Source organism: Mobula birostris, chromosome 27 (genome assembly GCF_030028105.1).
Source record: "Mobula birostris isolate sMobBir1 chromosome 27, sMobBir1.hap1, whole genome shotgun sequence".
NCBI classification, from domain to species: Eukaryota; Metazoa; Chordata; class Chondrichthyes; order Myliobatiformes; family Myliobatidae; genus Mobula; species Mobula birostris.
Window position 1 is genome coordinate 22,529,317 of NC_092396.1, and position 12,831 is coordinate 22,542,147.

Genomic DNA, 12,831 nt, shown 5'->3' on the forward strand with positions numbered 1-12,831 from the left:
GAGATCTGGGGGGAAGAGCTGGGAGCTGGGGGTGAAGAGCTGGGGGGAAGAGCTGGGGGGGAAGAGCTGGGGGTGGGGAGGGAGACCTCATTCTTATTGGAGGTCTCACAAGACTTTGGTGAGATTTAATAATTGACTGAGATCCTACCACAGTAAAACTCCATTAATCTGCTATCTATTTGGAAATCGCAAGACACCTAAATCATTGGGTACTAATTCCTTTGTTCACTTTAGCAGACTGGGGTCCTTCATTTCTGTGCTCTCATTCACATTCTGCTCTGGTGTTCCTCATACCACAGATCCTCACTTCATGGTTCCAGTTTTTGTGTTTTCTTTCACCACTCTCCACCTCCCCCAAGGGTACTCGTCCTCATATACTCTGTTCATCACTGCAGCCCCGGTTCTTGCTCTCCCCGGTTCTGTTTGTTTGCAGCTTCCCTGACCATCCAGCCAGTTTTCTGGAAACGTTTTTATTCAATTGTGTAACATCTAAAAAATAGCAAATTACAAGTGTACAGGAGTGAAAAGAGGGATTACATCCAATAGATGGGAAATTTTGCAAACCTGGCAGCACTGAAGTCCTGTGCGTGCTTGATTATCTCTTTCACTCTATGTAGCAATTTTACTACTTTTGTGTCAATGCACATGAGATCCATTTTAGATTAAAGCCAAGAAGACTACTGGTCAGCTGAATCTGGAGGATGACCACAGTTGAATATCACACGGGGTCCGTGTTGCCATTTTGAGAGAAGTCACTGGAAGCAGAGAGCTCCTCTCCATAGCTAAATCCAGACTGCCTTTCCTTGCTGCTTCGTAACAATTCATTGTTCTTGTGAGCTTCATAATGAAAGCGAGGTCCTTTCATTTCATACCTAAAAAGATTCAAAACCAATCTCATCAAAAATAATTTGATCTGCAATGATCCCTGAAGGTGATATTGGATGTAAGAAACCTATGTGACACCTCTCAATTGTAAAAGCACACTGGATTCCAAAAGGACTGCTATTTAGAATTCAAAATAAAAACTTAAGGTGCTGTCATACATTATAATAGAGATGAGATAATTTACTACCACTTTCTGAACCTTAGGTAACATTACACTCATTAAACTGTCTCCCATTTATTTAAATAATAATGTGTTTGTTTGTAAAATTTAATGATCTCGAAAGAAAATGGTAAGTGGTTTTCTTGCATTCAATTTTACATATAGACAGGAAGCCAGCTAACCTCAACGCAACTTAATAATTCATTCAGATTTTCATCAACCCCAGATAACTAGGCTCAGGATAATTTATAACAGACATAAAATTTGTTATAAATAACAATCAGATCAGAAATTGAGAATATATAATGGTCTGCTGACAGATATACAGATATGGATCCCTACAATTAATGATCCCATATATGAAAATAAATTAGATATGTTCACACATCCTTGCTTGTGGGTGTGATGACAAGTGGAATTTGCTTTGCCCTGAAGAATACTGATAGTGGTTTGGCCCAGGAAGAGTTGGGGAATACTTATTTCCTGAATGGAATATTGTATTTTTTAACTACTGCATGCATTTCTATAGGAAGGATGTCATTACACTGGAGAGGGTGCAAAACAGATTTGTGAGGTTGTTATGGGACTAGAAGGATTGAGTTAAAAGAAAAGAATGGAAGAACTGGGGCTTTTTTCCCCTAGAGCTTAGGAAGGCGAGTGGTAATCTTACAGAGGTTTATAAAGTCATGAGGGGCATAGATAAAGTGAATGGCCACAGTCTGGTAAGATGACAAATTTCACGACACACGCCGGTGATAATAAACCTGATTCTGATTCTTTTTCACAAGAGACAGGAGTCCTAAACTAGAGGGCTTGGGTTTAAAGTGAGAAGGGAAAGACTTAAAAAGAACCTGAGAGGTAGCATTTTCACACATAGGGTGGTGAGTACATAGAACGAACTTGCAGAGGAAGTGGTAAAAAGGGTACAATTACATCAGTTAAAAGGCATTTCCACAGTTACGTAGAAAGTTCTGAGGGATAAGGGCAAATCACAGACAAATGAGACTAGCTCAGTTAGGCAGCTTGGTAGGCAAGTAGTTGGGTTGAAGCACTGCATGACTATGACTCAATGCTGATGAATGCTTCGTATCTAGTTTGCTACTTTCCTTCTTTCCAGTCAATTCTGCTCCCATATCTTGAATCATTTTATTACATAAGCTTCACTTGTCTGCCTTCAGCAGATTCTGCATTAACACTGAATGATGCAGCACCTGTGAAGGCTATTCGGGCCATCGAGCAATGCTGGCTCCTTGGTGGAACCAAGCAATTATACCCTCCCCACATAATTCTGCAACTGATTTCCAGTCACCCTAAAATCCGACAAAAGTTAGTGGATTCGGCCCAGTCCCTTGTGGGTAAAGCCCTTCCGGCTATTGAGCGTATCTATATGAAACTCTGTCATAGGAAAGCAGCACCCATCACCACCCAGGCCATGCTCTTTTCTCGCTGCTGACACCAGGTAGAAGGTAGAAGAGCCTCAGGACTCGCACCACCAAGTTCAAGAACAGTTACTACCCGTCAGCAATCAGGCTCTTGAACAAAGAGTATAACCACCCTCACGTGCCCATCCATTGAGATGTTCCCACAACTAATTATCTCACTTTCAGGACTCTTTATCTTATTGTCTCATGTTCTCATTATTATTTATTGCTATTTATTTATATTTGCATTTGCACAGTTTGTTGTCTTCTGCACTTTGGTTGATCTTTCATTGATCTATTAATAGTTACTATTCTATAGATTTGCTGAGTACGCCCTCAGGAAAATGAATCTCAGGGTTGTATTTGGTGACATAAATGTGCTTTGATAATAAAATTTACTTTGAACTTTGATCTTTTTTCTAAGCATTATTGTTAGATCTATTTCCATACTCTTTCAGGGAGTGCTTTCCAGATAACACATCATCGTATATCATCTTCAACTTCTGCCCTGGCTAGTTGTCACCCCTTTACCACTGAACTCATTTTTGCCCAGCAAGTTATGCCAGATGTTAGCATTAAACGTGTTCTATGCAGTAACACTCACAACACGCTGGAGGAACTCAGCAGGTCGGGCAGCATCCATGGAAATGATCAGTCAACGTTTCGGGCTGGAATCCTTCATCAGGACTGTAGAGGGAAGGGACAGAGGCCCCATAAAGAAGGTGGGGGGAGGGTGGGAAGGAGAAGGCTGGTAGGTTCCAGGTGAAAAACCAGTAAGGGGAAAGATAAAGGGGTGGGGGAGGGGAAGCAGGGAGGTGATAGGCAGGAAAGGTGAAGAAGGAATAGGGGAAAACACAATGGGTAGTAGAAGGAGGCGGAACCATGAGGGAGGTGGTAGGCAGCTGGGGGAGGGGGCAGAGTGAAATAGGGATAGGGGAAGGGAAGGGGAGGGATTTACTGGAAGTTGGAGTATTCTATGTACATACCAAGGGGCTGGAGACTACCCAGACGGTATACCAGGTGTTGCTCCTCCAACCTGAGTTTAGCCTCATCATGGCAGTAGAGGAGGCCATGTATGGACATATCTGAATGGGAATGGGAAGCAGAGTTGAAGTGGGTGGCTACTGGGAGATCCTGTCTGTTGTGGCAGACGGAGTGGAGGTGCTCGATGAAGCAGTCCCCCAATCTGCGTCGGGTTTCACCGATGTAGAGAAGGCCGCACCGGGAGCACCGGATGCAATAGATGACCCCAACAGACTCACAAGTGAAGTGTTGCCTCACTTGGAAGGACTGTTTGGGGTCCTGAATGGTGGCAAGAGAGGAGGTGTAGGGACAGATGTAGCACTTATGCTTACAGGGATAAGTGTCGGGTGGGTGACCCGTGGTGAGGGACATGTGGGCCAGGGAGTCGCGGAGGGAATGATCCCTGTGGAAAGCGGAGAAGGAAAGATGTGCTTAGTGGTGAGGTCCTGTTGAAAGTGGTGGAAGTTGCGGAGGATAATGTGCATGATAATGTTCTATGCAGTAATCCTGCATTGTAATCTATTTTTAAAATTCAGTTCCATTTAATTCCCACACATGCTTAATGCCCCTGACGAGGGATGAATTTAAAGATAAATATTTATGAAAACCAGTCATGACTTCGTGCCAATTTCTTAAATTTTCTATTCTAGGGAGGACAAGCCCTTCTCTTTACAGAATCGATCTCTGTCATATCTACTGAATGTCTTCTTCATGCTCTGCAGGATCTAACATTCTTCCTAATTTGGAATGTAGTTATCAGGCTAAGCATTCAGCCCGAGGTAACTACGTCCCATTACCACTTGAGCTGCGGGCCCCGGACTCTTTCCAGTTCTTGTTGCCGTTTGAGCTCCAGCAGTAACTCTTCCTCCACACGGAGACGCTGCAGCCTCAGCTGAGACAGTTCTTGTTGGTAAGGAGACATTTCCACCAATGAATGTCTGACGTCGCCCTCTGCCAACGTTTGCAGGAACCTACAACAACAGACAAACCGAACAGAACACAAAATGCTGAAGAAACTCAGCAAGTCAAGCAACGTCAGTGGGGGAAAGAAACAGTTAACATTTCAGACTGAAATCCTTCTCATTCCAAAACTCTGACGCTGGCTGACTTGTATGACTCGTGAGTAGTGCTTAATTAAGGCCAATTCGATAAACATTTTGTTTAAGGGCCTGAAACTGCAAAGTCCAGTCGGCTGAGAGAGTTGTGATCGTAAGCACAAGTGATTCTGCAGCTGGTGGAAACCTTCAGCAACACATACAAAATGCTGGAGGAACTCAGCAAGTCAGGCAGCGCCTATGGCGGGGAGTAAACAGGCAGAAACCCTTCATCAGGACTTTGTGAGTTCCTCCAACATTTTGTGAGAGTTGTGATCAGTTACCAGAGAATCAGAGCAGGGACCATCAGCGCGAGTCGGTAGGGAGTTTGGTGCAGGAGATTAAACACAAAGGTTACCAGGCATGTTTGGAATCTCTATTCAATAGCACATCAGAGCAAAAGAGAACCTGTTAAACAAAATCTCGGAAACACGAGGAATTCTGCAGATGCTGGAAATTCAAGCAACACACATCAAAGTTGCTGGTGAACGCAGCAGGCCGGGCAGCATCTCTAGGAAGAGGTACAGTCGACGTTTCGGCTCGAGACCCTTCGTCGGGACTAACTGAAAGAAGAGCTAGTAAGAGATTTGAAAGTGGGAGGGGGAGGGGGAGATCTAAAATGATAGGAGAAGACAGGAGGGGGAGGGATGGAGGCAAGAGCTGGACAGGTGATTGGCAAAAGGGATATGAGAGGATCATGGGACAGGAGGCCCAGGGAGAAGGAAAAGGGGGAGGGGGGGAAAACCCAGAGGATGGACAAGGGCTATAGTCAGAGGGACAGAGGGAGAAAAAGGAGAGTGAGGGAAAGAATGTGTGTATATAAACTCAGGTTGGAGGAACAACACCTTATATTCCATCTGGGTAGACTCCAACCTGATGGCATGAACATTGACTGCTCTAACTTCCGCTAATTCCCCACCTTCCCCTCGTACCCCATCCGTTATTTATTTATATACACACATTCTTTCTCTCTCTCTCCTTTTTCTCCCTCTGTCCCTCTGACTATACCCCTTGCCCATCCTCTGGGTTCCCCCCCTCCCCCTTTTCCTTCTCCCTGGGCCTCCTGTCCCATGATCCTCTCATATCCCTTTTGCCAATCACCTGTCCAGCTCTTGGCTCCATCCCTCCCCCTCCTGTCTTCTCCTATCATTTCGGATCTCCCCCTCCCCCTCCCACTTTCAAATCTCTTACTAACTCTTCCTTCAGTTAGTCCTGACGAAGGGTCTCGGCCTGAAACGTCGACTGTACCGCTTCCTAAACAAAATCGCGGACTTCCTGGCCACAAGGTTTCAGTTTTGAAATACTTTTCCTCTGTCATACACTGGAATCAGTGAACAGTCTCGGCCCAAAACATCAACTCTTGACCCTTTTCCATAGATGCTGCCTGGCCTGCTGAGTTCCTCCAGCATTCTGTGTGTGTGTGTTGCTTTGGATTTCCAGCATTGGCAGACTTCCTCGTGTTTGTGAAATATTCTTAATCTCTTACTTATACGTAAAGATCATGAGACCATAAGATACAGAAGCAGAATTAGGCCATTCGACCACTTGAATCTGTTCCACCATTCGACTGTGATGGATTTTTCTCAAACCCATTCTCTCACCTTCTTGCCATCAACCTTAAACCCTTACCAATCGAGAACCTATCAATTCCTGCCTTACACACAGACAGCAACTTGGCTTCCACAGCCTCTGTGGCAATGAATTCCATAGATTCACCACCCTCTAGCTGCAGATGTTCCTCCTTATCTCAGTTTTAAAGGGATGTCCTGTATTTTGAGGCTGAGCCATCAGATCCTAGACTCTCCTAATAATGGAATCATCCTCTCCATAGCGACGCACACAAAATGCTGGAGGAACCCAGAAGGTTGGGCAGCATCTATGGAAATGAATAAACGGTCCATGTTTCGGCCCGAGACCCTTCATCAGAACTCCACTATATCCAGGCCTTACAATATCCAATAGGCTTCAATGAAACCTTCCAGATAACTTCCCTATATATATCTTAGTTGTGGAGCACTGTAGTGGAATAAAACAAATAATCAATTGAAACAGGGGGGTACCTCCAGTATTAAAACAGATCTTTAGATCAGCTCCATACAATAACACTGAAGAAATTTTTAATCTATTTAAAAGCGATCCTGCCAACAATTCCAAAGGGTGCATCTGGACTCTGGACTTCTGCTGTCTGTTAGTTTGCCTTCAAGCGATGTCTGATTCCTAAACCTCGCTGCTGCAGTATAAATTAGAAAGGGAAGGGGGAAACCCACCTGTCACTGATCTCCCTTGTAGAAGGTGATGCCACATCCAGAGCTGTGAAACTCAGACGGTCATCTACACTCTGATTAGGTATAGGCTGGGAGCTCAGGCTGAAGGCCTCTGGATTGTAGGAATACGGTCTAGACAGTCTGGCAAAGGCTGCTTTCTTACTCACGGTCGTCTGCCTCTTTATGGGCGGAGGGGGCCTACCACATGCATTCACTTTAGCAGAACTTGGTCTCCACACTGGTTTAGGAGACTGAGGGCGGGATTGCTGCCAATGGCTTCTTTTAGGAGCAGGGGACAGAGACCGTGACCGGAGGTCTCTGGAGCGCCTGAGAGTCCGGGAATGGGTGTTGGGAGATGGTGATCTCGTCCTTTCGGGGCACTGAAGCCGGACCGGAATCTGAGGAGGAAGGAGAGCTCTGACTCCGATTACGTGCGGTGCACCCACCCTCGTGGGTACGCTTTCTCTGTAGGCAATGTCAGCAGGTGAGATGGTGGCCGCTGTGAAGCTTTTGCTGGAGAGTTCGCTCCCAGTGAGGCCCACCACTCGATCAACCGGAGACATGAAGTGAGCAGGAACTCCGAGGTCTTCGAGGGCTGGGTATCTGCCCAGTGATTGCACTAAATGCCTCGGCCTCATAAACCACTCCGACTCATCGGAATGTTGTGCTGTTCCACCTCTGTTCTCGTGAAACGCCCCATTGGTTAGGACCGGCCAATCACCACTTTTGCTGCTAGGCCTGGAATTGCTGTCCAGGTCTCCTTTCCTTTTGTCGTCTGTCATTAATGCAGGGGTCAGACTTGAAGTCAGACTCTTCACCTGCATCTTTAGTTCACTTAAACTTCGTTCCAATTCATCAATGCTGGGGCTGTTCTTCTGGCTGCCAGACAAGGGCACCTCTAGTTAAAAGAAAGAGACATACAAGTTAACATAGTTTTAATCAAATGAATATGTTTTGGCTTACATTCAAAAATAATTCTAACAACTACTATATTTAAGAAGGAATTGTGCAACAATGGAAGAGGAAAAGGCTAAAGAGTATAGAAGGAAATAGAAAAATCAAAAGTAAAGCCGAAATAAATTGCCTTGAATTCCACTGAAATTTCAATGATTTCTTAGCAAATCTATCACTAAGTGTTACATGACATTCTGACAGATTTGCATCTTTCATGAAATACTTTTCAGGCAATAAAATACTCCTAAAGTGTAGTTGCCATGTAATGTATATATGGCACTTTGGAAAGCTCAGGCATTAATGTGGAGTCTGCTCCTTTGCCGTATCGCAGTGGGGTCATGAAGCTAAATCTTCATCACTCTGTGCCAGTAACTCTCAAGTGACTACTGGACATCCTAAAGTTAGAGTGACGGGAGAAAGGGAAATCTCTGGAGTGAGAAGAAGGAACCATCGCTGATTGTCCTCTTGCATGATATTGAGAAGGGAACGATTATCCTTTCAGGAGCATAGAATATTAGCCTGGGAGAAGATAGCAGAAAAGTGAACATATCTCACTTGTAATGTGATATTGACTCAGTTATGCAACAAATTTTGTGTCGCGAATATTGTTAGAATATCACTGCAGGCTCCCAACAGCAAAGCTTTCTTGTTCTTCACTTTGAGTCCCTTTAACTGTTACTGCGCCTCCTCCATCAGCAGGAAGTACAAGTTTGTCAAACCATATTGCTCTCCATTATACTGTTTCACTATTGTGCTTTTATACTGTATAGCACTAATGTCCCAATTTAAATTCTTACGTTATAAAATCATACCCCTTAGCTTGTCATCTATGGAGATGCCTGATGAGTTGCGATTAAAATTCCAGTTTGTTGGCTGATCCCTTGATACTTGCTGATGCATGGTGAATGTCTTTTGTGTGTTTGTGAGATGCTCATTTGGTCGCTTCCTGAAATAAATAAATAAACAAACAACTCTGATATGAAAAAATCCTTATTCGCTTAAATCTGGAGACTCCAGGGTAAAAAATTAGTTGTCAATTATCACATTTTCATGTTCAGCATTATTGTAATGGGTATACATGCCCAGTGTATAAATGCCACGAACAACATAAATTACATAAACTGCAGCAACATACACAAAATGCTGGAGGAACTCAACAGGTCAAGCAGCATCAATGTGGGGAAATGAACTGCCCAGTTTCAGACTGAGACCTTTTCATCTTTTGCTGTTCCACTGTGAAGTCTCTTCAAGGTATACCTACCCTGGAAAAGTTTTCCTGCTCTCTTTGACGGGAGATCTGTGAGACCCTCTCTCACTGTGCCCCCTCTCTGTATAATTGTCCACATGAAGGATCTCAGCCCAAAGCATCAGCTGTTCACTTCCCTCCATAGATAGTGGCTGACCTGATGAGTTCTTCCAGCATTTTATCTGTGGTTCTCAACATTTTCAGCACCTGCAGAATCTTTTGCGGCTCCGTGCAACCAACTGGTCGAGCACTGGTGCACCATTCACAATGGCCAGACGGATCTCCCAGTTGAAAGCATTTTTAATTCTCCTCCCCATTCCGCAGGCCATGTCTATCCCTGCCATGCAATGTCAAATGCAGACTAGAGGAAGAGCACCCCATAATCCACCTAGACAGTCTACAAGCCAGTGCCATAAATATTGGATTATCCGATTTCAAGTAACCTGCTCCCTCTCTGCCCCTTTCCTTTCTCCTTCTTGTCTACCCAGATTTACAAGTCTTCCCACCACAAGTCCCTGATCATCCTGTTTTTCTTCCGTCTCCTCCACCAACATGCGGCCCCACTGGGTCCCCTCCCCAGGTCCCCATCTTTTCTCCCCTATTAGCACACAGAACATTTCAGCACTGGATGGGCCCTTTGGCCCATGATGTTGTGCTAACCTAAATAAACCTGTTCCACCATTAATCTAGCCCTTCCCTCCCACACAGACATTAACCCTCCATTTTACTCACATCCATGTGCCTATATCTAAGAGTCTTTCAAATGTCCCTTTTGTATCAGCCTTTACCACCACCCCTGGCAGTGTATTTCAGGAACCCACTACTCTCAGTATAAAAAAAACTCTCTGATACCTCTCCTAAACTTTCCTCCACTTGACCTAAACGATGGCCTCTGGTACTGGCCTTTGCAGCCCTGCGAAAGGTGAAGGTTCCTCTTCACCTTCATTCTATCAGATTCCATGTTCTGCAGCCCTTTGCTGTCTCCATTGATCACCTCCCCAGCCTCTATTGTTATCTCAACCCTTCCCTTTTCCACCTGACTTCAAGCGCCAACCCACCCTTCCATAATAGGATATGCCTATCATTTGTCAATTTTTACCCCATTCCCTGTGCTTCACTTCTCTGTATTGACCATCTCAGTCCACCTAAATGTCCATTTCCCTCTACCAATGTTGCCTGACCCGCTTTCCTCCACCAGCTCCAGATTCCAGCATCCAGACTCTTGCACATCGTCAGATTAATGTTTTCTATAAGAGAACACAACCGATATGACACCCCTACAATTAAGTCTCAGACTGAATCGTGCGCCTGTGGAAATTTTTAATCAATGTACTTGCCCAGCAAATATATAATTTCTTGGTTTTTTAGAACAACATTTCATGCACTGTATAATCCATATATAAATTAGTCCATTGGTTTATGAAGGCTCAGCAAAGAAACTTTACTTTTATGGGATTAAGAACAAGCTCTTGGATATTGATCAGTCTTGGTAATCAAGTTGCATAGATTTGTCTGCTTTCCATGAAAATCCTGAAGAGTACGTTTGACTTTTATCATACAGTATTTTAACTGCCATAAAAGATCTCACATAGGTCGTGTTTCAGTTCCATTAAAGATTTGCTAACTAAAAGGTTAATACTATCACTTTCCCTGCAGATGCTATGTGAACGACTGCTATGTATTTCTTCTATCCTTATTCTCATTTCTTACTTTCTATTATTACACGCTAACTTAACTGGTATGCAAACTATTTGGGGGAAATGGTGTTAAACGGAAAGAAACTATTAAAACTAAACAGTGAGTAATTTGTTTACAAATACTGATGCTTTCCTGTAGTGTAATAGTTTAATTTTGAATTCTCAATTACGAAAATGCTCATAAGAGCATGTATTTATTGTCTGTCTCTTATTACCTCGGAGAAGTCTATGTCAGGAGGGAGCATTCACCTTAAACTTTCTTTTTAGTAGATTGGAGAATTACAGATTTTGACTTGGCGAATTGTATATTACAGAGTAACCCGGTGCGAGATGCTGTTTTCCGCTTTCTCCGTGCGAGTTCTGTTATGCAGAACCTTTAGAATCGCCAAATGATCGGGGACGGAGATGAACGACATATTTGAGCCCGAACAATTAGGACCACAATAACAGGAAAGGATGTTAAAAGCAACCAAATGCTGTTTTATTTTAACTAAGGAATCTGTCGATCTTTATTTCAAATTGACTGAATTTACCCCAAAAAAGTTGATGCGTGATTGTAAACTGGAACGGGTGATATTTTCCAGAAAGAATTGCTTTACACGGTGATAACGCCAAGGCGTCCATAGCAACCGCTATAGCAACGGCGCCCCTGTCGGCGCTCGGACAACATTTGACAATACCAATGACGGCAATCGTTTTCTCTGGTTAGCACAAGTCCATAGAAGACGGCGGCATGGACGCTTACCTCAGAGGACTTCTCACCCCGTGCAGGACGAAGGCTCGATCCGCCTTCAGAGCCATGGACGCCGAAGCCGGTTCCGACGTGCAGCATCGGCCCTGGCAGAGGCAACCTCTGACCGCGCCAACAACCAATAACATCGCACCCAGTGGCCGGGACAGCCAATTGGCATTTAGCAAAGCCCGGCATGTTCACCAATGAAAAGAGAGGCACTCAAGAACCAATCACAGTTCCCCTGCGCTCTCGCTTGACTAATCAGCAACGGGGTCAGAGTTGCCCCGCGCCGCGCACGCGCAGTAATCTAGAGGTCACCGTACGCGTGTGGAGGCACCGCCATGTCCTGGATTTTCGGGTTGAACAAGGGATCGCCGCCGGCCGGTGGTGACCAGGCGGTGCCTGGAGCTCCGGCAGGCCCACCCCCACCGCCTCCCCCTCCCGGCGCTGGCAGCGACGGGTCCGACCGGCACAAGGACAAATGGAGCAACTTCGACCCGACCGGCCTGGAGCGCGCGGCCAAGGCTGCCCGGGAACTGGACTCATCCCGTGAGTGAGGAGCGGGAGCGGGAGCGGGACCGGGACTGGGATCGGGATCGGTGGGCGGGGAGGGGCCCGTAATGTGACAGGGTTGTTGAAGCCACGGGCGCGGGGCCTGGGACAGCGTGGAGGCGCCGGGTGACAGCGAGACGGGATCTGTCAGAAGTGCGTGGCATTGAGTCGTGGGGCCTCCAGGGTTGTATCTTTTTTTTGTAATGCCCCCTAAGGTTTGCGTAACTTAACAGAGGTGGGCAGTGATAAAGCTGGTGTACTGGTTTACTTAGATTGAATGATATCAACTGCAATTCCTTTATTTCAAAGCGGTGGGATACAGAACACGAACGGCTGTGGGCCACTTATCTTGACATCTGCCATAATGAAAATCCCAGAAGCATGTTACTTCGGTGAATGCATAAAATATTCGGTTATGTGTGCTAATGACGCTATAAAAAGGAAAGTAAGTTGGAAGGAGTAGGTAAAGATGATGTAAAGGGATACGGGTGTGTTTAGTCTGGCAAATGAAACATGGCTCCTGTCATTGTGAGGGAATACAATTGGCAAATGTTTTTTTTAGAAAAGCATTATCTAAACAACCAAAATTTGCAGAGCCTCAAGGTGCCAGTGATCGTGTTTTCTGAGTTCCTGATGGGCAAAAGACCAGCTTATATGAATGCAAGTCTTCAGGAAAGTTAATAGAATTTTATATTTATTGACAGGAGAATTGAATGTAAAGTAGGGAGATTGTCCTTCAGTAACTACTGTGCCTATAACTTAATTGGTTTGGCACAATGTTATGGGCCCAGGGGCCTGTTCC

General features: G+C 45.0%; 2 protein-coding genes across 4 annotated transcripts in view; one reads left to right on the forward strand and one right to left on the reverse strand.

Moving 5' to 3' along the window:
• Window positions 1-11,571, reverse strand: LOC140188575 (uncharacterized). 3 transcript variants are annotated; one of them, XM_072244991.1, is made up of 5 exons: window positions 11,490-11,571; window positions 8,614-8,747; window positions 6,851-7,745; window positions 4,287-4,460; window positions 1-872 (listed from the first exon to the last, which is right to left on the reverse strand). In XM_072244991.1, the coding sequence occupies exons 1-5, from the start codon at window positions 11,543-11,545 to the stop codon at window positions 719-721; spliced, it is 1,413 nt and encodes a 470-aa protein (XP_072101092.1). In that variant the 5' UTR covers window positions 11,546-11,571; the 3' UTR covers window positions 1-718. The 3 variants fall into 3 exon arrangements, with proteins under 3 accessions (XP_072101092.1, XP_072101093.1, XP_072101094.1); XM_072244992.1 differs by lacking the exon at window positions 4,287-4,460; XM_072244993.1 differs by lacking the exon at window positions 11,490-11,571 and having other exon boundaries at window positions 6,851-7,743; window positions 8,614-8,688.
• Window positions 11,572-11,780: 209 nt separating this feature from the next.
• atad3 (ATPase family AAA domain containing 3) overlaps window positions 11,781-12,831 on the forward strand; it is a 74,100-nt gene continuing 73,049 nt past the window's right edge. The window contains exon 1 of the mRNA XM_072245057.1: window positions 11,781-12,026. Within this exon, the coding sequence (XP_072101158.1) occupies window positions 11,819-12,026 (208 nt within the window). The 5' untranslated portion in view covers window positions 11,781-11,818. The remainder of the gene's footprint in view (window positions 12,027-12,831) is intronic.

Bases quoted from the DNA above. Each gene is read 5' to 3' on its own strand.
- LOC140188575 (XM_072244991.1), bottom strand. From the start codon at position 11,545: ATGGCTCTGAAGGCGGATCGAGCCTTCGTCCTGCACGGGGTGAGAAGT. The intron at 8,748-11,489 runs GTAAGCGTCCAT...TATTTATTTCAG, and splicing joins GGGGTGAGAAGTCCTCTGAG to GAAGCGACCAAATGAGCATC. The intron at 873-4,286 runs GTAATGGGACGT...GAATCTTTTTAG, and splicing joins CGGGGCCCGCAGCTCAAGTG to GTATGAAATGAAAGGACCTC.